At 41.4% G+C, this 25,142-nt stretch overlaps 5 protein-coding genes across 5 annotated transcripts; 2 read left to right on the top strand and 3 right to left on the bottom strand.

Annotated features, from left to right (window-relative positions):
• The first annotated feature begins 3,248 nt into the window (after positions 1 to 3,248).
• Positions 3,249 to 9,809, top strand: LOC131996117 (histone H4-like). Its single transcript, XM_059365568.1, has 2 exons — positions 3,249 to 3,530; positions 9,498 to 9,809. Exons 1-2 carry the CDS (start codon positions 3,249 to 3,251, stop codon positions 9,807 to 9,809), a joined length of 594 nt encoding a protein of 197 aa, XP_059221551.1.
• On the bottom strand, positions 8,761 to 9,177 carry LOC131995548 (histone H3). Its single transcript, XM_059364291.1, has one exon. The coding sequence runs from the start codon at positions 9,169 to 9,171 to the stop codon at positions 8,761 to 8,763; it is 411 nt and encodes a 136-aa protein (XP_059220274.1). The 5' UTR covers positions 9,172 to 9,177.
• Positions 9,810 to 11,464: 1,655 nt separating the features above from the next.
• LOC131995926 (histone H2B.1/H2B.2) lies at positions 11,465 to 11,839 on the top strand. The gene has a single exon (XM_059365244.1). The coding sequence runs from the start codon at positions 11,465 to 11,467 to the stop codon at positions 11,837 to 11,839; it is 375 nt and encodes a 124-aa protein (XP_059221227.1).
• Positions 11,840 to 12,811: 972 nt separating this feature from the next.
• LOC131995557 (histone H1-like) lies at positions 12,812 to 13,435 on the bottom strand (the record flags this gene model as incomplete). The annotated part of the gene is made up of 1 exon (XM_059364312.1): positions 12,812 to 13,435. A coding segment is annotated over exon 1 (624 nt), but the record flags the coding sequence as incomplete, so codon positions are not given.
• A 1,574-nt stretch (positions 13,436 to 15,009) lies between these two features.
• Positions 15,010 to 15,426, bottom strand: LOC131996384 (histone H3). Its single transcript, XM_059366018.1, has one exon. The coding sequence runs from the start codon at positions 15,418 to 15,420 to the stop codon at positions 15,010 to 15,012; it is 411 nt and encodes a 136-aa protein (XP_059222001.1). The 5' UTR covers positions 15,421 to 15,426.
• Positions 15,427 to 25,142: the final 9,716 nt, after the last annotated feature.

The raw sequence follows: 25,142 nt of genomic DNA, 5'->3' as shown, positions 1-25,142 counted from the left end.
AAAGCCTGATGTTCTTCTTCTGGCAGAACACATGCTTTCTGACCGTCACAGGGTCGAGTTCGATGGGTATACTATGTATAGACAGCATAGGTCGGTAGGTAGAGGAGGCGGAACCGCTGTGCTTGTGCGCGAGACTTGCGGTCACGATTTTATTCCCCTTCGGCTGGAGGGCGTTGAGGGCTGTGCGGTGAGGTTGCGGCGGAGTAATGGCTCATCGATTTCCTTTGTTTCCTTATACCTTGCTCCTTCAGCGGGGTTTGATGTGTCAGCGCTGGATCCTGTGGTACGGCTGGCGGATGAAGGTGAGGTTGTAGTGGGATGTGATCTCAATGCTAGGCACCCCCTCTGGGGTGATGTGATGCGTAATCGGAAGGGCAATTTGCTGGCTGCGTTCTTGATGGAAAGGGCGGCTTTTTGTGTTGTTCCGTCCGACAGGCCATCGAGGCCCAATGGAGTATCGGGGTCATATATAGACTTCTTCCTCAGGACACAGGGAGTCTCCTTGGCAGGTGGCGATGGTATGTGTAGGGCGCTCGACTTTGAGTCAGATCATAGGGCGATCGCTATCGAACTTAGATTGGGCAATCTGATGAGGGTGGAAGGTCGCACCTTTATGGACTTCGAGAGGATGGATGTTAGGCGATTTAGGCGTGAGCTTGAGGCGAGTTTGAGGGATTCTGCTCTTCCGGTGGACCGGAATGTTGGGCCCCGTGAGGTCGACTTGTGTGTAAGGGATCTGGACTCTGCGTTTTGTAGTGCTATTGGAGCTGCTGTTCCGAAGGTCCGGATTAAACGCAGAATGCTGGGTGAACTTCCACCTAGGATTATGCATTTTATCCGTGAGAGAAAGAGGCTTCGGGCTGTTTTGCGCAGATGTCCTGATCCGGACAGGGCTCGTGTTCTGAGGGCTGATGTGCGGAATTTAGGATGCATAATAGGCGACTTGATAAGGTTGTTTGAGGGTGATCGGGCTAGGCGTTATCTTGAGGGCATTCGTGTGGATGCTAGGTCCTATAGTCGTGTGAGGAGGGCCGCTGGGTTGTCGGCTGGGAATCCTATCGGGGCCCTGGATGGGGCAGATGGTGCGCCGGTTCAGGATGATACGGCTAGGGCGGACCTTCTGGCTGATTATGTGGGGAGTTCCTTCGGATTTGAGGGAGATTCTATTGATATCCCCCTACGCAATCTTGTTGCTGGGGCGGCGGAGGCGGCGATTGATGAATCCCCTCTTGTGGAATTCTCCACTTCCTTTTCGGCTGATGGTCGTACTGTTCACGACAGATCCCTCTGGAAGGATGGGGGATTTATTGACTGTGGTGCAATTGCTTTGGCTATTTCCCGCAGGCCCTCGAAGAGATCGTGTGGCCTTGATGGGATTCCGGATGTGGCATTGAAGAGGGCTGGTGATGTGGTGCACTCTTTCCTGGTTGTGCTATTCAACCATTGTCTCAACGTGGGGTATTTTCCAACTGCCTGGAAGAGGGCGATGGTTGTCCCTATTTTGAAGCCGGGCTCCGACCCGGCTCGTTGTTCCAGTTACAGGCCGGTGTCACTCCTCTCTGTTTTTGGCAAATTATTTGAGTCCTTTCTGCTCGCTAGGATCACAGATTTCATTGAGGATAGGGGAGTCCTGAAGAACTTCCAGTTTGGCTTTCGGTCGGGGCACTCAGCCACACATGCACTCGCGGTTTTTGCGAATTATGTGACTGAGGGTCTCGACCGGGGACGTGGCACGATTGCGGTCGGACTCGACTTCGCGAAGGCGTTTGACACTGTCTGGCATGACGGTGTCATCTACAAGCTTCGATCAATCGGGATTGATCGTCGGATTTGTAGACTGGTGGCGAGCTTCCTGACGGGTAGGACCTTCAGGGTGAGGGTGGATAGAGGACTCTCTTCGGAGAGACAGGTGATCGCTGGAGTTCCTCAGGGGTCCCTACTTGGACCGATTTTGTTTAATATTTTTGTCCACGATGTTCCGGATCCGCCTCCTGGTGGCCTCTTGTTGGCATATGCCGATGATGTACTTCTTGCTTTTTCTGGGGTAAGGGCGTCTACTGTGGGTGGTGCGATGAACTCCTTCTTGGAGGAACTCCACCACTACTATATGAGGTGGAGACTTAGGTTGAATGTGGGTAAGTGCTCGGCACTGGTGGTAAGAGGGAGACCGGGGGTAACGTTCCCTAATTTTAGGAGATACAGACCCCGCCTCTCAATTGGGGGCGAGGATATCTCCGTGGCGGATACGATGAAATACCTGGGGGTGGTATTCGACTCTCGTTTCACTTTTGCGAGACATGTTGATCATGTTCTGGATAGGGCGAATAGGGCGTATTTTGCATATGGTGGTCTTTTACGGATGCGGGGTGGTCTATCTCAAGAGGTTCGCCTTCTTATATATAGACAGGTGGTCAGGCCGGTGTTGGCGCATGCATTCCCCGTGTGGTATGACATATCGTCGTGTCAGATGGAGAGGTTTAGGGCCTGGGAGAGGCGTGTCCTATGGCGTTGTTTGGGCCTTAGGGCTGTCGCCGATGGGAATGGCATCTTCAGATATCCGGCGTCAAGGGTTGTTTATGACAAGTATGGGGATCGAAGGATAGATGTGTTCCTTATGGGCTGTGCCCTTGATTTTATAGAAAAATGCCAGGACCTTGATAATGGACTTGTTGCAGACTCTGTGTGCCGAATTGTGGACCTAGACTTCGTTCTCAGGAAAAAACATCTTCCGACTGCTGCTCTGCCCGCACTCAAAGAGGCAGGGCATTTATATGTTGATGGGCGTCTCCTCTTCTATCATCGGAGAGCTGACTCTTATGGTCTAAGGGACTTGGTCTATGATCCTACGCAGTAGGGATGGTGACTGCAACAATTGTAAATAGTGTACATAGTTAGTCTTAAGTATAGGTTAGTTGATAGAATTAAGTTATATATTAATTGGAAAGCTGCCTTGGCCTTTTTAAATCTATTTTTTGGGTCTAACTTTTTGTTTTTGTTTGAATTTTAATTTTCATTTTGATGTATGTAGTAACTGTTGCCTAAGAACGCAGTACAATTGAATTTAATGTAGAGTACTCAAGATCGCATTAGCAAGGAGATAGTAGTTCTAAGAATTTATCAGTAAGCGCCTCTGTTACATGCAAATATGAATTTAGAAATAAAGCGTTATATTTGAATTGAATTGAACATGGTAAGTATTAGTTCTTGTGCATAACTTGTGAAGTGAATTTAATTTAAAAAGTGAAAAAATGACTGGTCGTGGTAAAGGTGGCAAAGGCTTGGGAAAAGGTGGCGCTAAACGTCATCGTAAAGTGTTGCGTGATAACATCCAAGGTATCACCAAGCCTGCAATCAGACGTTTGGCTCGTCGTGGCGGTGTAAAGCGTATCTCTGGATTGATTTACGAAGAAACCCGTGGTGTCCTGAAGGTGTTTTTGGAAAACGTTATTCGTGATGCTGTCACCTACACTGAACACGCTAAGCGTAAAACCGTCACCGCTATGGATGTCGTCTACGCTTTGAAGAGACAAGGCCGCACTTTGTACGGTTTCGGCGGTTAAACATTATCTTGACGCTATTTTGGAGAAAATTTTAAGAACTTTAAAACTAAAACAATCGGTCCTTTTCAGGACCACAAAACATATTTAAAAAGAGATATATCTTGTTATAAATTTTTACTAAAAAAAAATACATAAAATTTATTTGAAAATAAATATTACCATTTTTCAATTTGCCGTCGGCCAAAATGTAGCTTCTATAATATACATACATACATGACGAAACTAAAACCGACGCCATTAGAACAATACGATGAAACGATGGTATACAACACTAAAAAGCATACATACACACAGATACCAAAATGCACGCATATACTACCATTAAATGTTTCCTTTGCTTGGAGCTGCTAACTTTGTCACAAATGTACGAAGAGGGACGATCGTAGATACTTCGTTTCGATGTTTTGTTATTACATATGCCAATTTTTTTCAGCATCAGAAAATGAACAATGATTACCATGTGATATTCAAATGTAAAATAAATAGTTTTTACAGTACCCTAATGGTAACATTGATCCTATTAAATGCCGATAATCTTGAGTAGGGTCGATAAAACTAAATTCTTATTATGTTAATGTATGCAAATAGGCGAAATGTTGATGCATGATAATTGATAACTGATAATTATGACATGTATATTAAAAGACCTGCAATAGTCGATAAGATGTAAACATATTTGAAAATGTTTACCTATAAACAATAGATGGCAGATTTTTTTGTATTTACGCCTAAAACAGGATTGTTTAAGGAAATTTCGAATAACGAAATTGCTAGCAAATTACCAAATCCACTGAAAAAAAAAATCGACCAAAAAATATTTTTTAAATTTAACTACAATTAAAATTTTATTTATTATTTAAAACTATTTTTTAAGTAAATTTTCTTGATAAAATAAGGTTTGATATAGTTTTTTCTCTTTTAAAAAAATTTTTGTCGTCCTGAAAAGGACGGATTGTTGTTGATTTATACGATGGCCTGTATTTACATTTTTTCTTTGATGCTCGTAGATAATTTAAGCCTTCTTTTCGGTCTTCTTGGGCAAGAGAACAGCTTGGATGTTTGGCAATACACCACCTTGAGCAATGGTGACACCGGACAGCAATTTGTTCAATTCTTCGTCATTACGGATAGCCAATTGCAAGTGACGGGGGATAATTCTTGTCTTCTTGTTGTCACGAGCAGCGTTGCCAGCCAATTCAAGAACTTCAGCGGCCAAATACTCCATGACAGCAGCCAAGTAAACTGGAGCTCCGGCACCAACACGTTCAGCATAGTTGCCTTTGCGCAACAAACGATGGATACGACCGACGGGGAATTGAAGACCAGCACGGTTGGAACGGGACTTTGCCTTTCCCTTAACTTTGCCACCTTTACCACGACCAGACATTTTTAGTTATTTTTTTTTTTAATTCACTTCACTTAGCACTGAAACACAAATGATATTAGTTCGCAGCATGAACTGCAGTATTTATACTTTCGGATCCAACGTGTAGCTAATTTTAGAGGGTTGTTTTCGTAAACATAGCGACTGTTTTCGTCTACCTGAATATCTTGTGCATGAAATGGTTTAAATATTCCGAGTAAGCCATCAAACACACAAAATCGTGAACAGTGTTAAAAGTGTTTGTGTGACTTAAAAAAAAAACCAAGTGAAAATGCCTCCAAAAGCCAGTGGTAAAGCAGCAAAGAAGGCCGGCAAAGCCCAAAAGAACATCACTAAGGGTGACAAGACCAAGAGACGCACCAAGCGTAAGGAGAGTTATGCTATCTACATTTACAAAGTGTTGAAGCAAGTCCATCCCGATACTGGTATCTCCTCAAAGGCCATGAGCATCATGAACAGTTTCGTCAACGATATCTTTGAACGTATCGCCGCCGAAGCCTCCCGTTTGGCTCACTACAACAAGCGTTCCACCATCACCAGTCGGGAAATCCAAACTGCCGTCCGTCTATTATTGCCCGGTGAGTTGGCTAAGCACGCTGTCAGTGAAGGTACCAAAGCCGTTACTAAGTACACCAGCTCCAAGTAAATGGCATACTTATTTCGTCGTACAATATTTTCCCTACAACATCAAAGGCCCTTTTCAGGGCCACAAAATAAATTAAAAAAGAGACTTAATTCGTTATTCAACTAAAATTAATTTATATTTACAAATTTAAAGAAAAAATATATCTACCACTCACCCTCACATTGCCCTTATTACTTTTTTAAAATAAAATATGTATACTACCCATACTCTAATATTGCCCTCCTTGCTTAGCACCATCTACATCTACAGTAATATGATCAACACATATTGCTCTTATGCTCAAACACTCGGTATGCAACGTTGTATTGATGTTCGAGTATATGTGAGCGTGTGTGTTGATACTAAATTTTTTAGGGATGTATACTAGTATGTTAGCGTGAAATGGTGTAGAGATGTATATGTGGACTTATGCGTTTGTACGCGAGATCTATGGGTAGGTATGCTCGTAAAGAATGAAATAGGTATGCTAAGTGCGATTTTTGAAGGGAATATTGTACGCCACTCTCTTATTGGTTAGGTATGCTAAATGAGATTTTCTTTAACATTAAGTGATTTTCATAATTCTTAGTAATTGCTTTGGTTTATGACCCTAAGTGAAACAGTTAATCCAGTTGCGGAAAAAATCCCATTTAACATGTGATTACTTAAATTTCCTTAAAGGGTAATGTATTCCCATATTAGGTAACAATGGTATTAAAAGATTTCAACAGATGTTTTACAGCTACGAAAAGGGCTGTGATTAGCTTTTCCCTTAAAATTAACATAGTATTTATTAGGTAATTAAAAAATTGTTTGAGTTAAATTTGGTCTCTTTTTAAAAATTTTTTTGTAGCCCTGAAAAGGGCTGTTAGATATACTGCTTTCGAATATCGAAAATAATCATTTTGACATGATAAGTAATTTTGCATGGAAAAATTACTTCTTAGCGGCGGTCTTCTTGGCAGCTGGCTTCTTTGCTGCGGCAGCCTTTTTGGGCTTGGCAGCGGTGGTTTTTGCCTTGGGTGCCTTTGGTTTAGTGGCTGATGCTTTGGCGGCTGTTTTTGCGGGTTTAGCTTTAACTGTACCTGTCTTTTTGGCAGTTTTAGCCTTGGCCTTTTCGGTCTTCTTCTTCTCGGCGGTCTTTTTAGCAGCGGAAGGCTTCTTTGCAGCGGCTTTCTTTTCACCGGCTGCCTTTTTGGGTGCTGCTGCCTTCTTTTTCTTATCACCGGCTGGGACCTTCTTCTTCTTTTCAGCGCTCTTTGCTTTAGGTTCCTTCGAGGCAGATGGGGACAATTTGAATGAACCGGAGGCACCCTTACCTTTAGTTTGGATCAATTTTCCACTAGCAACAGCGCTCTTCAAGTACTTCTTGATGAATGGGGCCAATTTTACAGCATCAACTTTGTATGTGCTGGCCAAGTATTTCTTGATGGCAGGCAATGAGGAACCACCACGTTCTTTCAATGTTTTGATGGCAGCATCGACCATTTGTTGGGTTGGTGGATGGCTTGGGGCAGCAGAGGGTTTCTTTGCCTTGGCAGCGGCTTTCTTAGGTGCCTTTTTCTCAACAGCGGCGACTGGAGATGCGGTGGCTTCAACAACGGCGGCGTCAGACATGATTTCACTTATATTTTTCTTTTTAAACACACTTTAACACTTTGTAAATATACACTCACTACTGGTGTACGCTGATTGGTTGAAAATATGGTTTCAACCTTTAGACTAGTGATGGCTGGGTACATCGAAATTATGAGAAGTACATAGTAGTCAACTACGAAATTTTGCGAAACGTTGTGTGGAAGCGAATAAAAATTTTTACAAAAGTTTTCACAGAATTATTCATTTTACGATGAGATAGTAACAATTTCTTTTTATTTTTTATACAATTCTTCTAGTAGAGATATCCAGCTAATCATTAAAGAAAATCCGAGTTAATTATCTTTAAGCGTTACCGAGTTATAAGGGTTTGAGTTGAAAGTTTATAAAAATGTTATGATAAAATTGTAACTAAATTATAAAAATTTTCCAATTTTTATTGAAAATTGGTTTTTATAAAAATTTAGTATGGAATCTTGATATGTTTTCTTGAAAGAAGTGTAAAAAAAAGTGAAAATTTGGATGATTTTCATAGTGAAATAATCGATTTTATTATGTAGTCTATGACAGTTGAATTCACCATATTGGCGTATTTTCCATGAATAAAAGTTTTTCTGCAAATTAATTTGAAAGCTCTAATGTAAAAATGTTTTAGGAAAATTTTATCATAAAATATTATAGAAATGATAGATTTCTATTAAAATGTTACATAATTTGTAAAAAGTGTACGTTTGTTACGAAAAGTCTAAAATATTACGATGCTATGTTATACCAACGTCGTTGGCTATGCAAAATGTGCGGTGAGCTCTATTGCATTTATTATAAAATATTTTTTTCTATATAAAGTGGACTTGAAACTAAATAAAAAATTTAAAAATGTAAATTCTAAACAATGTATTGTTGCAATCACAAATTTAAAAAAATATATAATTTTTTTTTGGAAATTAAACACAAATTCAAAAATGCCCTTGTCTAAGCAAGCAAATGTAGAACAGTTGCATACCGAACGAAATCTATTTCCCTTTAATAATTTAAAATATTAAAATACTATTTTATTCTTTTTAAAACAGTTTTTAGAATAGCAAAAAATATCATTTGTTTAAAAATAATAAAAAATACAGAAAAAATTTATATTCAATGTATCTAAATTATCTATTTAAGGTTAAAATTCTCTCGAATGTATTGGCCTGCCTGTTTTTATCTTCATTCATTCTTGTTATGTAGCTACTACGAAAAATCAAATTTTGCAAAAAGAATAACAGCAAATATACTGTTGCTAATAGAAAATAAAAATTTTCAGTTTAACATAAAAAGTAAATTAAATAATTTTTTTTTAAAAAAAAGTTTTTGATTTCGCTCCATGTTTTGAAACCCAATATTACCAAAAGTAAAACGCATAGAAAAGAAAAAAATTTTTTTAATATAAATAGTGTATTTTTCCATCCCCAAAAAAAGACTATATTTATTTATTTTAATAAAAATAAAAAGGTGTAAGTTTTGAATAAATTTTTTTCTCTTTTTTATAAAAATATTGTGGTCCTGAAAAGGACCGATTGTTTTTGTAAAAAAAAGTTGGCTTTTAAAATGTCAATAATTTAAGCACGTTCTCCACGAATACGTCTGGCCAATTGGATATCCTTGGGCATGATGGTGACACGCTTGGCATGGATGGCACACAAGTTGGTATCTTCGAAGAGACCGACCAAGTAGGCTTCGCTAGCTTCTTGCAAGGCCATGACAGCAGAGCTCTGGAAACGCAAGTCAGTCTTGAAATCTTGGGCAATTTCACGAACCAAACGTTGGAAAGGCAATTTGCGGATCAACAACTCAGTACTCTTCTGGTAGCGACGGATTTCACGCAAAGCAACGGTACCAGGGCGGAAACGATGTGGCTTCTTAACACCACCGGTGGCTGGTGCGCTCTTACGAGCAGCTTTGGTAGCCAATTGCTTACGAGGGGCTTTGCCACCAGTAGATTTACGGGCAGTTTGCTTAGTACGAGCCATTTTTCACTAGAGGTTTTTAGTTCACTTCACGATATGCACACAAACACTGTTAACACTGTAATAGTTGCCTTACGGAGCGATTCCCGATATTTATAGAAAAAATTTGGCGGGCTACAGTTTCCAATAAGGGTGTGTGCTGCGTATATGCTTCAACATTTGTATCTGTACACACGAAGTGTATACGAACAACCCCGAAGATAGATCGAAGCGTATGTGTATGTAGTAAATTCAGAGCGGATTTTGTATAAATATGAGGTATCGCAGCATGGTAAGTATTAGTTCTTGTGCATAACTTGTGAAGTGAATTTAATTTAAAAAGTGAAAAAATGACTGGTCGTGGTAAAGGTGGCAAAGGCTTGGGAAAAGGTGGCGCTAAACGTCATCGTAAAGTGTTGCGTGATAACATCCAAGGTATCACCAAGCCTGCAATCAGACGTTTGGCTCGTCGTGGCGGTGTAAAGCGTATCTCTGGATTGATTTACGAAGAAACCCGTGGTGTCCTGAAGGTGTTTTTGGAAAACGTTATTCGTGATGCTGTCACCTACACTGAACACGCTAAGCGTAAAACCGTCACCGCTATGGATGTCGTCTACGCTTTGAAGAGACAAGGCCGCACTTTGTACGGTTTCGGCGGTTAAACATTATCTTGACGCTATTTTGGAGAAAATTTTAAGAACTTTAAAACTAAAACAATCGGTCCTTTTCAGGACCACAAAACATATTTAAAAAGAGATATATCTTGTTATAAATTTTTACTAAAAAAAAATACATAAAATTTATTTGAAAATAAATATTACCATTTTTCAATTTGCCGTCGGCCAAAATGTAGCTTCTATAATATACATACATACATGACGAAACTAAAACCGACGCCATTAGAACAATACGATGAAACGATGGTATACAACACTAAAAAGCATACATACACACAGATACCAAAATGCACGCATATACTACCATTAAATGTTTCCTTTGCTTGGAGCTGCTAACTTTGTCACAAATGTACGAAGAGGGACGATCGTAGATACTTCGTTTCGATGTTTTGTTATTACATATGCCAATTTTTTTCAGCATCAGAAAATGAACAATGATTACCATGTGATATTCAAATGTAAAATAAATAGTTTTTACAGTACCCTAATGGTAACATTGATCCTATTAAATGCCGATAATCTTGAGTAGGGTCGATAAAACTAAATTCTTATTATGTTAATGTATGCAAATAGGCGAAATGTTGATGCATGATAATTGATAACTGATAATTATGACATGTATATTAAAAGACCTGCAATAGTCGATAAGATGTAAACATATTTGAAAATGTTTACCTATAAACAATAGATGGCAGATTTTTTTGTATTTACGCCTAAAACAGGATTGTTTAAGGAAATTTCGAATAACGAAATTGCTAGCAAATTACCAAATCCACTGAAAAAAAAAATCGACCAAAAAATATTTTTTAAATTTAACTACAATTAAAATTTTATTTATTATTTAAAACTATTTTTTAAGTAAATTTTCTTGATAAAATAAGGTTTGATATAGTTTTTTCTCTTTTAAAAAAATTTTTGTCGTCCTGAAAAGGACGGATTGTTGTTGATTTATACGATGGCCTGTATTTACATTTTTTCTTTGATGCTCGTAGATAATTTAAGCCTTCTTTTCGGTCTTCTTGGGCAAGAGAACAGCTTGGATGTTTGGCAATACACCACCTTGAGCAATGGTGACACCGGACAGCAATTTGTTCAATTCTTCGTCATTACGGATAGCCAATTGCAAGTGACGGGGGATAATTCTTGTCTTCTTGTTGTCACGAGCAGCGTTGCCAGCCAATTCAAGAACTTCAGCGGCCAAATACTCCATGACAGCAGCCAAGTAAACTGGAGCTCCGGCACCAACACGTTCAGCATAGTTGCCTTTGCGCAACAAACGATGGATACGACCGACGGGGAATTGAAGACCAGCACGGTTGGAACGGGACTTTGCCTTTCCCTTAACTTTGCCACCTTTACCACGACCAGACATTTTTAGTTATTTTTTTTTTTAATTCACTTCACTTAGCACTGAAACACAAATGATATTAGTTCGCAGCATGAACTGCAGTATTTATACTTTCGGATCCAACGTGTAGCTAATTTTAGAGGGTTGTTTTCGTAAACATAGCGACTGTTTTCGTCTACCTGAATATCTTGTGCATGAAATGGTTTAAATATTCCGAGTAAGCCATCAAACACACAAAATCGTGAACAGTGTTAAAAGTGTTTGTGTGACTTAAAAAAAAAACCAAGTGAAAATGCCTCCAAAAGCCAGTGGTAAAGCAGCAAAGAAGGCCGGCAAAGCCCAAAAGAACATCACTAAGGGTGACAAGACCAAGAGACGCACCAAGCGTAAGGAGAGTTATGCTATCTACATTTACAAAGTGTTGAAGCAAGTCCATCCCGATACTGGTATCTCCTCAAAGGCCATGAGCATCATGAACAGTTTCGTCAACGATATCTTTGAACGTATCGCCGCCGAAGCCTCCCGTTTGGCTCACTACAACAAGCGTTCCACCATCACCAGTCGGGAAATCCAAACTGCCGTCCGTCTATTATTGCCCGGTGAGTTGGCTAAGCACGCTGTCAGTGAAGGTACCAAAGCCGTTACTAAGTACACCAGCTCCAAGTAAATGGCATACTTATTTCGTCGTACAATATTTTCCCTACAACATCAAAGGCCCTTTTCAGGGCCACAAAATAAATTAAAAAAGAGACTTAATTCGTTATTCAACTAAAATTAATTTATATTTACAAATTTAAAGAAAAAATATATCTACCACTCACCCTCACATTGCCCTTATTACTTTTTTAAAATAAAATATGTATACTACCCATACTCTAATATTGCCCTCCTTGCTTAGCACCATCTACATCTACAGTAATATGATCAACACATATTGCTCTTATGCTCAAACACTCGGTATGCAACGTTGTATTGATGTTCGAGTATATGTGAGCGTGTGTGTTGATACTAAATTTTTTAGGGATGTATACTAGTATGTTAGCGTGAAATGGTGTAGAGATGTATATGTGGACTTATGCGTTTGTACGCGAGATCTATGGGTAGGTATGCTCGTAAAGAATGAAATAGGTATGCTAAGTGCGATTTTTGAAGGGAATATTGTACGCCACTCTCTTATTGGTTAGGTATGCTAAATGAGATTTTCTTTAACATTAAGTGATTTTCATAATTCTTAGTAATTGCTTTGGTTTATGACCCTAAGTGAAACAGTTAATCCAGTTGCGGAAAAAATCCCATTTAACATGTGATTACTTAAATTTCCTTAAAGGGTAATGTATTCCCATATTAGGTAACAATGGTATTAAAAGATTTCAACAGATGTTTTACAGCTACGAAAAGGGCTGTGATTAGCTTTTCCCTTAAAATTAACATAGTATTTATTAGGTAATTAAAAAATTGTTTGAGTTAAATTTGGTCTCTTTTTAAAAATTTTTTTGTAGCCCTGAAAAGGGCTGTTAGATATACTGCTTTCGAATATCGAAAATAATCATTTTGACATGATAAGTAATTTTGCATGGAAAAATTACTTCTTAGCGGCGGTCTTCTTGGCAGCTGGCTTCTTTGCTGCGGCAGCCTTTTTGGGCTTGGCAGCGGTGGTTTTTGCCTTGGGTGCCTTTGGTTTAGTGGCTGATGCTTTGGCGGCTGTTTTTGCGGGTTTAGCTTTAACTGTACCTGTCTTTTTGGCAGTTTTAGCCTTGGCCTTTTCGGTCTTCTTCTTCTCGGCGGTCTTTTTAGCAGCGGAAGGCTTCTTTGCAGCGGCTTTCTTTTCACCGGCTGCCTTTTTGGGTGCTGCTGCCTTCTTTTTCTTATCACCGGCTGGGACCTTCTTCTTCTTTTCAGCGCTCTTTGCTTTAGGTTCCTTCGAGGCAGATGGGGACAATTTGAATGAACCGGAGGCACCCTTACCTTTAGTTTGGATCAATTTTCCACTAGCAACAGCGCTCTTCAAGTACTTCTTGATGAATGGGGCCAATTTTACAGCATCAACTTTGTATGTGCTGGCCAAGTATTTCTTGATGGCAGGCAATGAGGAACCACCACGTTCTTTCAATGTTTTGATGGCAGCATCGACCATTTGTTGGGTTGGTGGATGGCTTGGGGCAGCAGAGGGTTTCTTTGCCTTGGCAGCGGCTTTCTTAGGTGCCTTTTTCTCAACAGCGGCGACTGGAGATGCGGTGGCTTCAACAACGGCGGCGTCAGACATGATTTCACTTATATTTTTCTTTTTAAACACACTTTAACACTTTGTAAATATACACTCACTACTGGTGTACGCTGATTGGTTGAAAATATGGTTTCAACCTTTAGACTAGTGATGGCTGGGTACATCGAAATTATGAGAAGTACATAGTAGTCAACTACGAAATTTTGCGAAACGTTGTGTGGAAGCGAATAAAAATTTTTACAAAAGTTTTCACAGAATTATTCATTTTACGATGAGATAGTAACAATTTCTTTTTATTTTTTATACAATTCTTCTAGTAGAGATATCCAGCTAATCATTAAAGAAAATCCGAGTTAATTATCTTTAAGCGTTACCGAGTTATAAGGGTTTGAGTTGAAAGTTTATAAAAATGTTATGATAAAATTGTAACTAAATTATAAAAATTTTCCAATTTTTATTGAAAATTGGTTTTTATAAAAATTTAGTATGGAATCTTGATATGTTTTCTTGAAAGAAGTGTAAAAAAAAGTGAAAATTTGGATGATTTTCATAGTGAAATAATCGATTTTATTATGTAGTCTATGACAGTTGAATTCACCATATTGGCGTATTTTCCATGAATAAAAGTTTTTCTGCAAATTAATTTGAAAGCTCTAATGTAAAAATGTTTTAGGAAAATTTTATCATAAAATATTATAGAAATGATAGATTTCTATTAAAATGTTACATAATTTGTAAAAAGTGTACGTTTGTTACGAAAAGTCTAAAATATTACGATGCTATGTTATACCAACGTCGTTGGCTATGCAAAATGTGCGGTGAGCTCTATTGCATTTATTATAAAATATTTTTTTCTATATAAAGTGGACTTGAAACTAAATAAAAAATTTAAAAATGTAAATTCTAAACAATGTATTGTTGCAATCACAAATTTAAAAAAATATATAATTTTTTTTTGGAAATTAAACACAAATTCAAAAATGCCCTTGTCTAAGCAAGCAAATGTAGAACAGTTGCATACCGAACGAAATCTATTTCCCTTTAATAATTTAAAATATTAAAATACTATTTTATTCTTTTTAAAACAGTTTTTAGAATAGCAAAAAATATCATTTGTTTAAAAATAATAAAAAATACAGAAAAAATTTATATTCAATGTATCTAAATTATCTATTTAAGGTTAAAATTCTCTCGAATGTATTGGCCTGCCTGTTTTTATCTTCATTCATTCTTGTTATGTAGCTACTACGAAAAATCAAATTTTGCAAAAAGAATAACAGCAAATATACTGTTGCTAATAGAAAATAAAAATTTTCAGTTTAACATAAAAAGTAAATTAAATAATTTTTTTTTAAAAAAAAGTTTTTGATTTCGCTCCATGTTTTGAAACCCAATATTACCAAAAGTAAAACGCATAGAAAAGAAAAAAATTTTTTTAATATAAATAGTGTATTTTTCCATCCCCAAAAAAAGACTATATTTATTTATTTTAATAAAAATAAAAAGGTGTAAGTTTTGAATAAATTTTTTTCTCTTTTTTATAAAAATATTGTGGTCCTGAAAAGGACCGATTGTTTTTGTAAAAAAAAGTTGGCTTTTAAAATGTCAATAATTTAAGCACGTTCTCCACGAATACGTCTGGCCAATTGGATATCCTTGGGCATGATGGTGACACGCTTGGCATGGATGGCACACAAGTTGGTATCTTCGAAGAGACCGACCAAGTAGGCTTCGCTAGCTTCTTGCAAGGCCATGACAGCAGAGCTCTGGAAACGCAAGTCAGTCTTGAAATCTTGGGCAATTTCACGAACCAAACGTTGGAAAGGCAATTTGCGGATCAACAACTCAGTACTCTTCTGGTAGCGACGGATTTCACGCAAAGCAACGGTACCAGGGCGGAAACGATGTGGCTTCTTAACACCACCGGTGGCTGGTGCGCTCTTACGAGCAGCTTTGGTAGCCAATTGCTTACGAGGGGCTTTGCCACCAGTAGATTTACGGGCAGTTTGCTTAGTACGAGCCATTTTTCACTAGAGGTTTTTAGTTCACTTCACGATATGCACACAAACACTGTTAACACTGTAATAGTTGCCTTACGGAGCGATTCCCGATATTTATAGAAAAAATTTGGCGGGCTACAGTTTCCAATAAGGGTGTGTGCTGCGTATATGCTTCAACATTTGTATCTGTACACACGAAGTGTATACGAACAACCCCGAAGATAGATCGAAGCGTATGTGTATGTAGTAAATTCAGAGCGGATTTTGTATAAATATGAGGTATCGCAGCATGGTAAGTATTAAGTATTATTGGCTGAGCAGCCGTGGTGACAACACCAAGTGAAGTGCAGTAAATAATTGAACAAGTGAAGTGAGATAAAGCAATTGCTTTAAGATAGAGGAGAAGGTGGAAACGATTAAAGTGTCGGCCGAGAATTTCTCTTATGAGATAAATATTCCGGCCAATTTATCGAATGTGACACTGGAAGGCAGTGCCAATAACATGTCTGGCAACCACAATGACGACATTGGCGGTCGACGACCCAATGAGAACGACTGTCGGCGACAGCAAAATACTGATTTTAACGGCCACCCCATGGATTTGGCTAAATCGTCAATTGAATCTGACAAGGAAGATTCAAAAATGCGGAAGCGGAAGAAGGGCCATGGTTCTGATGGCGATTCCAGCTATAACGCCATGAAATTGCAACTTGCCGTTGAGAGGCTTGAGACAGCGAATAGAAATCTTGAAGCGCGGAATCAGGACTTGATTGCTAGAATGGAAGCACAGTGTGCTCTTGTGGAGACGCTGCGCTGTAAAATTGAACAGCTTGAAGGCACACGATCTGGTTTCGTTGCTGCTGCTAACATCACTACTGAGGCTACTGTACACCAATCGCAGTCAGCAAGAAACAACAATGATATTACTACCACCACTACATCTGGTAGTACATTTACGACAAACTGGCTTGCTGCCAGCACCACCACTAAAGCTGCCATGCACCAATTGCAGCCAACAGCAACCAACTATGACAGCACTACCATAGCTACATCTGGTAGTAAGGCTATAACCGAATGGTCCACCGAGGTAGCCGAAAACCTCGGTGCAGCGTTGATGGAAGAGGATGATGTCGCACCGCCGGCGACTGTAGACATGTCAAAAGGGGCTATTCGCAAGACCACACAGAAGCAGCCACAAACGACCCAAGCTAATAATGGAAAGTCATCAACAACTATGACAACAACAACCTTGAATCACCAGAGGACCACTACCAGGAACAGAGGCGCTGACTCGAACACGGATGCGGGAAGGACCGTTGGATCAGGTAAGGTCAGCCCACCTATAGTGAAGGTTTATGGGGTAAATGTTAAGACATTCATGTCAGGTCTTAAGGGGCTTTTAGGACATGATCTCTTTAATATTGATATAAAGAATAGGAACATGATTGTTCTTAAATTAGTGAGACTGGAAGATCACGCTAGGGTCAAGCAATATTTGATAGGAGAGGGTACGTCCTTCTACACCTTCACACCGAGGAATATGAGGCCATATACGATAATGCTTTCTGGTTTGTCTAGCACCTATGACGTAGAGGATTTAAAGGCCTTCCTGGACGCGACTGGCATCAAGATCTGCGATATGGTCATAAAGAAACTCATGTACGACAGATGGATCGTACAATTAGGCCAGGATTCCGATGTGAAGGCTTTCCGTAGGCAAAGATACATACTGGGCTGCAGAATAGACATGGTGAAGAACAAAGCAGGAGGGGTTACCCAATGCCATAACTGCCAGAGGTTCGGGCACGTTGCGGCCAATTGCAGCATGGAGCACAGATGCGTGCGATGCGCATCTCCACACGGACCAGGAGAGTGCAGTGTGCCATCGGCCGAGGCCGGGGGAGAAGGGACCTTATCCAAGGATCCGGCTACAGGGGAGATTGTCAGGGCGGCTGTTGCCCCTCTATATTGCGCTAATTGTAAGGCTAGCGGACACATGGCCAGCGACAAGAATTGCCCGAAGCGCCTGGAAGTACTCCAGCGCATGCAAGAGAGGAAAGTGACCATGGCGCCTCCAAAGAGGGCCCAGGTGCTGGCTCCGGCGCCACCACCACCAAGGATGACCGCGGGCTCTTATGCCAACGTTGCCAGGCATGTGAATTCTCCAACGATCACCCCAGTTGGAATGAGGAATGAGACGGCGCAGAGGGCGGCTCAGGCAATGGGCTTCTTCAATGCGGAGTGTAGACGGCTGTTCGGACAGGACTTCCATGTATACATGGCCAAGATTGCTGGGTTCGCTGAGACCTTCAGGGGACTGAACTCTGATGCTGAGAAAAGGCAGGCGCTGTTCGGCCTTGGTTTGAGCATGGCTCCTGATGGGAATTAAATGCATTTTTGTGACTCGGAGGGACGTACCCTTTTCTACCACAGGAGATTCCGCCAATATGGCATGGATGATATGGTATACGCCACGGCACAGTGGGTGCCTGTGGTCTGATTGTAAATAGTGTAGATAGTTGTGGAGATGTATATAGCTTTATGATTTTGTTCATTTTATTTTATTTTATTTTGCTTTTATTGCGATGGACGCATTTCTTTCTTTTATTCGTTTTGGTTTTATTAGATTTAGTTAGTGATAGTTTAGCTTAGGTTTTATATAGTAGGTTTTACATTCCCTGTTTTTCCATTTTTTCGGGGAGGATTTAATGTATCCGTGCATTCGGGAATAGATACTTATGGTAAATCGGCTGGGCTGGCCTTGCTAGAATTTATTTGGAATTATTATAGACTCAGAGAAATGTAGAATAAGCATGTTGAGTATTATATGTATATAGGACTACAATGGAAATGTAAAATAATTTTAAGTGAATTGGAAAATAAATATGAATCCATGAATCCATGGTAAGTATTAGTTCTTGTGCATAACTTGTGAAGTGAATTTAATTTAAAAAGTGAAAAAATGACTGGTCGTGGTAAAGGTGGCAAAGGCTTGGGAAAAGGTGGCGCTAAACGTCATCGTAAAGTGTTGCGTGATAACATCCAAGGTATCACCAAGCCTGCAATCAGACGTTTGGCTCGTCGTGGCGGTGTAAAGCGTATCTCTGGATTGATTTACGAAGAAACCCGTGGTGTCCTGAAGGTGTTTTTGGAAAACGTTATTCGTGATGCTGTCACCTACACTGAACACGCTAAGCGTAAAACCGTCACCGCTATGGATGTCGTCTACGCTTTGAAGAGACAAGGCCGCACTTTGTACGGTTTCGGCGGTTAAACATTATCTTGACGCTATTTTGGAGAAAATTTTAAGAACTTTAAAACTAAAACAATCGGTCCTTTTCAGGACCACAAAACATATTTAAAAAGAGATATATCTTGTTATAAATTTTTACTAAAAAAAAATACATAAAATTTATTTGAAAATAAATATTACCATTTTTCAATTTGCCGTCGGCCAAAATGTAGCTTCTATAATATACATACATACATGACGAAACTAAAACCGACGCCATTAGAACAATACGATGAAACGATGGTATACAACACTAAAAAGCATACATACACACAGATACCAAAATGCACGCATATACTACCATTAAATGTTTCCTTTGCTTGGAGCTGCTAACTTTGTCACAAATGTACGAAGAGGGACGATCGTAGATACTTCGTTTCGATGTTTTGTTATTACATATGCCAATTTTTTTCAGCATCAGAAAATGAACAATGATTACCATGTGATATTCAAATGTAAAATAAATAGTTTTTACAGTACCCTAATGGTAACATTGATCCTATTAAATGCCGATAATCTTGAGTAGGGTCGATAAAACTAAATTCTTATTATGTTAATGTATGCAAATAGGCGAAATGTTGATGCATGATAATTGATAACTGATAATTATGACATGTATATTAAAAGACCTGCAATAGTCGATAAGATGTAAACATATTTGAAAATGTTTACCTATAAACAATAGATGGCAGATTTTTTTGTATTTACGCCTAAAACAGGATTGTTTAAGGAAATTTCGAATAACGAAATTGCTAGCAAATTACCAAATCCACTGAAAAAAAAAATCGACCAAAAAATATTTTTTAAATTTAACTACAATTAAAATTTTATTTATTATTTAAAACTATTTTTTAAGTAAATTTTCTTGATAAAATAAGGTTTGATATAGTTTTTTCTCTTTTAAAAAAATTTTTGTCGTCCTGAAAAGGACGGATTGTTGTTGATTTATACGATGGCCTGTATTTACATTTTTTCTTTGATGCTCGTAGATAATTTAAGCCTTCTTTTCGGTCTTCTTGGGCAAGAGAACAGCTTGGATGTTTGGCAATACACCACCTTGAGCAATGGTGACACCGGACAGCAATTTGTTCAATTCTTCGTCATTACGGATAGCCAATTGCAAGTGACGGGGGATAATTCTTGTCTTCTTGTTGTCACGAGCAGCGTTGCCAGCCAATTCAAGAACTTCAGCGGCCAAATACTCCATGACAGCAGCCAAGTAAACTGGAGCTCCGGCACCAACACGTTCAGCATAGTTGCCTTTGCGCAACAAACGATGGATACGACCGACGGGGAATTGAAGACCAGCACGGTTGGAACGGGACTTTGCCTTTCCCTTAACTTTGCCACCTTTACCACGACCAGACATTTTTAGTTATTTTTTTTTTTAATTCACTTCACTTAGCACTGAAACACAAATGATATTAGTTCGCAGCATGAACTGCAGTATTTATACTTTCGGATCCAACGTGTAGCTAATTTTAGAGGGTTGTTTTCGTAAACATAGCGACTGTTTTCGTCTACCTGAATATCTTGTGCATGAAATGGTTTAAATATTCCGAGTAAGCCATCAAACACACAAAATCGTGAACAGTGTTAAAAGTGTTTGTGTGACTTAAAAAAAAAAAACCAAGTGAAAATGCCTCCAAAAGCCAGTGGTAAAGCAGCAAAGAAGCAATAGTCGTTGAGTGGCAGATCATAGACTCAAGATACGAACTTGATTTGGCAAAAAGTGATTTTTTGTAAATAAACATAAAAGAAATATTAAAAACCTACAGTGGTTGGCAAATTTGAACATTTTTGTGGGCCACTGGTCAGTGATTGTGGTGTTAAAATGGAAGGTCAGCCTGAGAAAAGGGATGACGAAGAAGAAGAAGAAGAAATTGAAGAGGCAGAGGATGCAGAGAAGCCAAAGAATGAGACGGTCAACGAGGTCATCCAAAAAATGGATGAGGCTAGTCGCAAGCGAAGAAAGAAGAAGTCTGATAGCGACATTTACGAGAGCCTAAAGATGGGATGCTTGGTGGATGAACTCAAGGCAACGATTGCACGCCTTGAGGAGAATGCCCGCAGAGATGGGGCTGTAATTTTGGCCCTACGAACGAAAATGGCCGAAATGGAAATGGCATTGATGGCCAGTGCAAAGCAAAATTTTAGTAATGCTTCTGATGGTCGAGTGATTGTTGCCCAAGCTACAAAGGGCATGAATTCACATATTGCTTCAGCTAGTGCCCACACCACAAAGGGCATAGCTGCTGGCAATTCAGCTGATGATGGCGTCCATATCTCAGTCGAGGATATGGATACGAATGATTTGTCGGCCGGGGTAGCCGAAAACCCCGGCACTGCGTTGAACGATGGAGCCTTCTCCCTGGTAAAGGCCAAGCGAATTCCGAAAGAGAAGAAGAAGAATGAAGAGACGCCCCCGTTGAGAGATGTTGCGCAACCTGCAAAGACTGGTGCTATACCGAAGATACCGGCAGTGAAGAAGAATGCTGTCCCCCCAGCTGTGAAGACCCCTGCTACGGGCCACCCGGCCACCGTGAATAGAGAAGACAACGGAACCATGCCTGCGTTTATGGTTTATGATGTAGGTGTAAGAGAGTTATGCACGATTGTGTCAAGATCCCTGAACACGAAGGACTTCACCATCAGATTGGTAAGAAAAAGTTGCATAAGTTTGAGGGTAAGGGGTATAAATTCCTTTGAGAAGATTAAGAGTATGTTGAAGGAGAGGCGGTATAAATTCACCACCCATACGCCTAAGGATTTGTTGCCCTATTCCGTCGTTATTGAGGGGCTTTCTGGGGAATTTTCTAAGGAGGAGGTCGAGGAGTGTTTGGGCGGCCTTGGGTTCCCGGTCGATGTGCGGGGTTTGGTTAACCTTTCGGGGAACTTGTGGCTTCTTAGGGTGGGCAGGTCCACCGATTTGGGTCTCCTCTATGGGGTGAAAAGGATGTTGCATTGCAGGGTCACTTTCCGTAGGGACAGGGCCCGTGATCCCGTCCAATGTTATAATTGCCAAAGGTATGGCCATGTGTCCGGCAACTGCGGTTTGCCATTTCGCTGCTGTAAATGCAGCCAACCACATGAACGCGGGGCGTGTCCGGTTCCGCCCAGGGATTTGGAAGGGAAGGAGGTTACCGATCCGGAGACGGGAAGGGTTACGAGGTATGAGGTGGTGCAAGTGAGTTGTGTGAATTGTGGTGTTGAGGGCCATACTGCTGGCTCGAGGGAATGTCCCATTCGTGTAAGAATGGTTGCCAGGATGGCAGAGAAGAGAGAGGAGATCAGGAATAGGGATATGTCTAGGTCGAATAGGGTGAGAGGACTTTCCTACGCGTCCGCTGCTCGGCCAAGCGCGCGCTCGGCACCGTCTGGTGCCCCTACATCCGCCGGCGGTGCGGATATCTTTGCGGACTGTCAGCGAATATTGGGCGGCGACTTCGTTTCAGTTTTCGCTAGGATGAGGGAATTTGCACCAAGGTATGCAGGCCTTGTTAGGGAGCATGGTGAGTCGGGGGCCATTACGGCCTTCTTGCGCTTCCTCTGCGATGTGTAGTTTATTTAAGTGTGTTTTTCTGAACATCAACTCTTGTGTGTCCTTACGCAGGAGACATTTTTTGAAGATTTTTGTTGACGACCATGGACCTGATGTGATTTTGTTGGCGGAACATAAGCTTTCCAGTAGGCACCGCTTTGAATTGGAGGGATATGATGTTTTCAGACAGGATAGACAGTCACGCGGCGGTGGCACTGCGGTACTTGTGCGGAGTTCTTTTCGCAGTGAGAGGATACATATTCGGACAGGAGGCATAGAGTCCTGCGCTGCGAGGGTTTTTACGAGGGATGGCGGTTCGGTTGCCTTTGTTTCGCTTTATCTTCGTCCTGGTGATCCCCTGATGCCATCGGATTTGGAGTCGATTATGGAGCTGCACGAGTCTGGCGAGGTTGTGGTTGGAGCAGACCTCAATGCTAAACACCCGTCCTGGGGTGGCACGGAGGTGGACCCCAGGGGAAGGCGGCTGGCCAGGTTTTTACTTGACTACCCTGATTTCGCGACGTGCCGGTGCGATAGACCGACGAGACCGAATGCATCCGGGGGGACTTACATAGACTTCTTTTTGTTGACTCCTGGTGTTCCACTCACGGGCGATGGGGGATTGTCGAGAGCATTTGATTTCGAGTCAGATCATAGGGCGATCCAGGTGACTCTAGGTATAGGGCGACTTGAGATAAGGAATCCCAGAACTTTTCTCGATTTTGGCAGGATGCATGTCCGTCGCTACAGGGCTCGTCTGGGTGAGGGGCTGTCGCCTATTTCTCTTCCGGTAGACAGGAACGTGACTACACAGGAGATTGATGATTGTGTTGAGGGACTTGGAATGGTATTTCGCTCCGCGATCGAGGCTTCGGTCCCTAGGGTTCCCGTGGAGAGGACAAGGATGTTCTTACCGGGCTGGATTCTCAGGCTCATTTATGAGCGTAGGGCCCTATGTCGGGCGCTGCGCGGATCGGCTGATCCAGAGCGCCGCGGGCTTTTGCGCACTGACATCAGACACCTGTCTAGGGTGATTCGCGAGTCCATTGACTCCTTCGAACGGGACCGCATGAGCCGCCGACTTGGACGTATTAGGATCGATGGTCGATCATACTCTCAGGTCAAGAGGGCCGCGGGTCTATCCAATAGGGAACCTATTGGAGACCTGACGTCCTCTGACGGGAGTGTATTGACTGATGACCTTTCCAAGGCGGAGGCTCTTGCGGACCATGTTCAAGTCGATTTGGTGACGGGCTTTCCCCCGTCTGACGGCGAGTTCGAAAGACAGGTCCATGAGGTTGCAGATGATCTTGTTGATGCGTCTCCCCTGGTTGAATTTTCTGGTTCGTTCCCTGCTAACGGCACTGCTGTGGCCGATAGGTCCTTGTGGGAAGATGGTCTTTTTGTAAAACCATCTTGCATTGGTTCGGCCCTTTCCTCTTGGTCGTCCAAGAGGTCCTCCGGTGTTGATGGAGTCCCGGATATTGCGCTCAAGAGAGCCGGCAATGTGATTTTCACTTTTCTGTGCGTCTTGTTTAACCACTGCCTGAATTTGGGGTATTTTCCTCCCGCCTGGAAGACCGCTGTAGTTGTTCCGATACCGAAACCGGGATCTGATCGGCGAGATCGCTCTGGCTATAGGCCTGTTTCTCTTTTGTCGACGTTTGGGAGACTCTTTGAGTCGTTCATTTTGAGGAGGATTGCCAGGGTCGTTGAAGACAGAGGTATTCTGCCGGATGGTCAGTTTGGTTTCAGGCCGGACCATTCCACCACACACGCTTTAGGCGTTTTCACAAGCTACGTGGCTAGGGGATTTGATAGGAAGTACGGGACGATTGCGGTAGGCCTTGACATTTCCAAGGCCTTTGATTCCGTTTGGCACGACGGCCTGCTTTTTAAGCTTAGGGGCCTTGGATTTGGCAGACAGGTATGTAGGGTGGTCGCAAGCTTTCTCCACGGTCGGAGTTTTTGTGTAAGGGTAGGTGAGCAATCTTCTTCAGATCGGCCAGTTCGATCTGGCGTCCCCCAAGGCTCCATCCTCGGGCCGATGTTGTACAATTTGTTTGTCCATGACATTCCAACCCCTCCTTCAGGTGGCATGCTGCTGGCGTACGCGGATGACGTCATGTTGGCCTTCTCTGGCCCCAGGGCTTCTATTGTTAACAGGAATGTTAACATGTTTTTGGGTGAGTTGTGTGGTTATTTCACTAGATGGAGGCTTAGGCTAAACCCGGCGAAATGCTCCGCTATGGTTTTTAGGGGCAGGACTGGCACCACTTATCCTAATTTTCGACGATACGTTCCCGTGGTCCGCATCGGGGTTGATGACGTGGCAATTACTGGCACGATTAAGTATCTGGGGGTCGTTTTTGACTCCAGACTGGAATTCCGTAATCATGTTGATTACGCGCTGGACAGGGCGAGGAGGGTCTATTTCGGCTATCACCGCCTGTTTCGGATGAGGAGGGGTCTATCGTCGGCCGTGAAGCTCTTGATTTATCGTCAAGTGATCAGACCGGTGGTTTCATATGCCTTTCCGATATGGTTCGGCATATCTTCGGCGCGGATGGAGAGGGTCAGGGCTTGGGAGAGGCGGGCTTTGCGCTCGTGCTTGGGGCTGCGGACGATAGTTAGGAGGGATGGTTCGGTTAGTCGCCCTTCGTGTAGGGCGATATATGATGGAGCGGGGACTCCCCGTATCGACGTATGGATGGTGCGGGGCGCCATTGAATTTCTGGGACGATGCGGCGATGTGGGCAATGGGATGGTGTCTGACCATTTCTCCTCCAATGATGACAGGAATGCACTTCTAAACAGAACGTACTTTTCACCAGCTGCACTGCCTAGACTGAATGAGGAAAACCTCTTATATGATGGTGAAGTCCTTCTATTTTACCATAGAAGACATAATAG

This window comes from Stomoxys calcitrans, chromosome 3 (genome assembly GCF_963082655.1).
Source record: "Stomoxys calcitrans chromosome 3, idStoCalc2.1, whole genome shotgun sequence".
Classification (NCBI taxonomy): domain Eukaryota; kingdom Metazoa; phylum Arthropoda; class Insecta; order Diptera; family Muscidae; genus Stomoxys; species Stomoxys calcitrans.
This window is presented reverse-complemented; position numbering and strand designations above follow the sequence as displayed.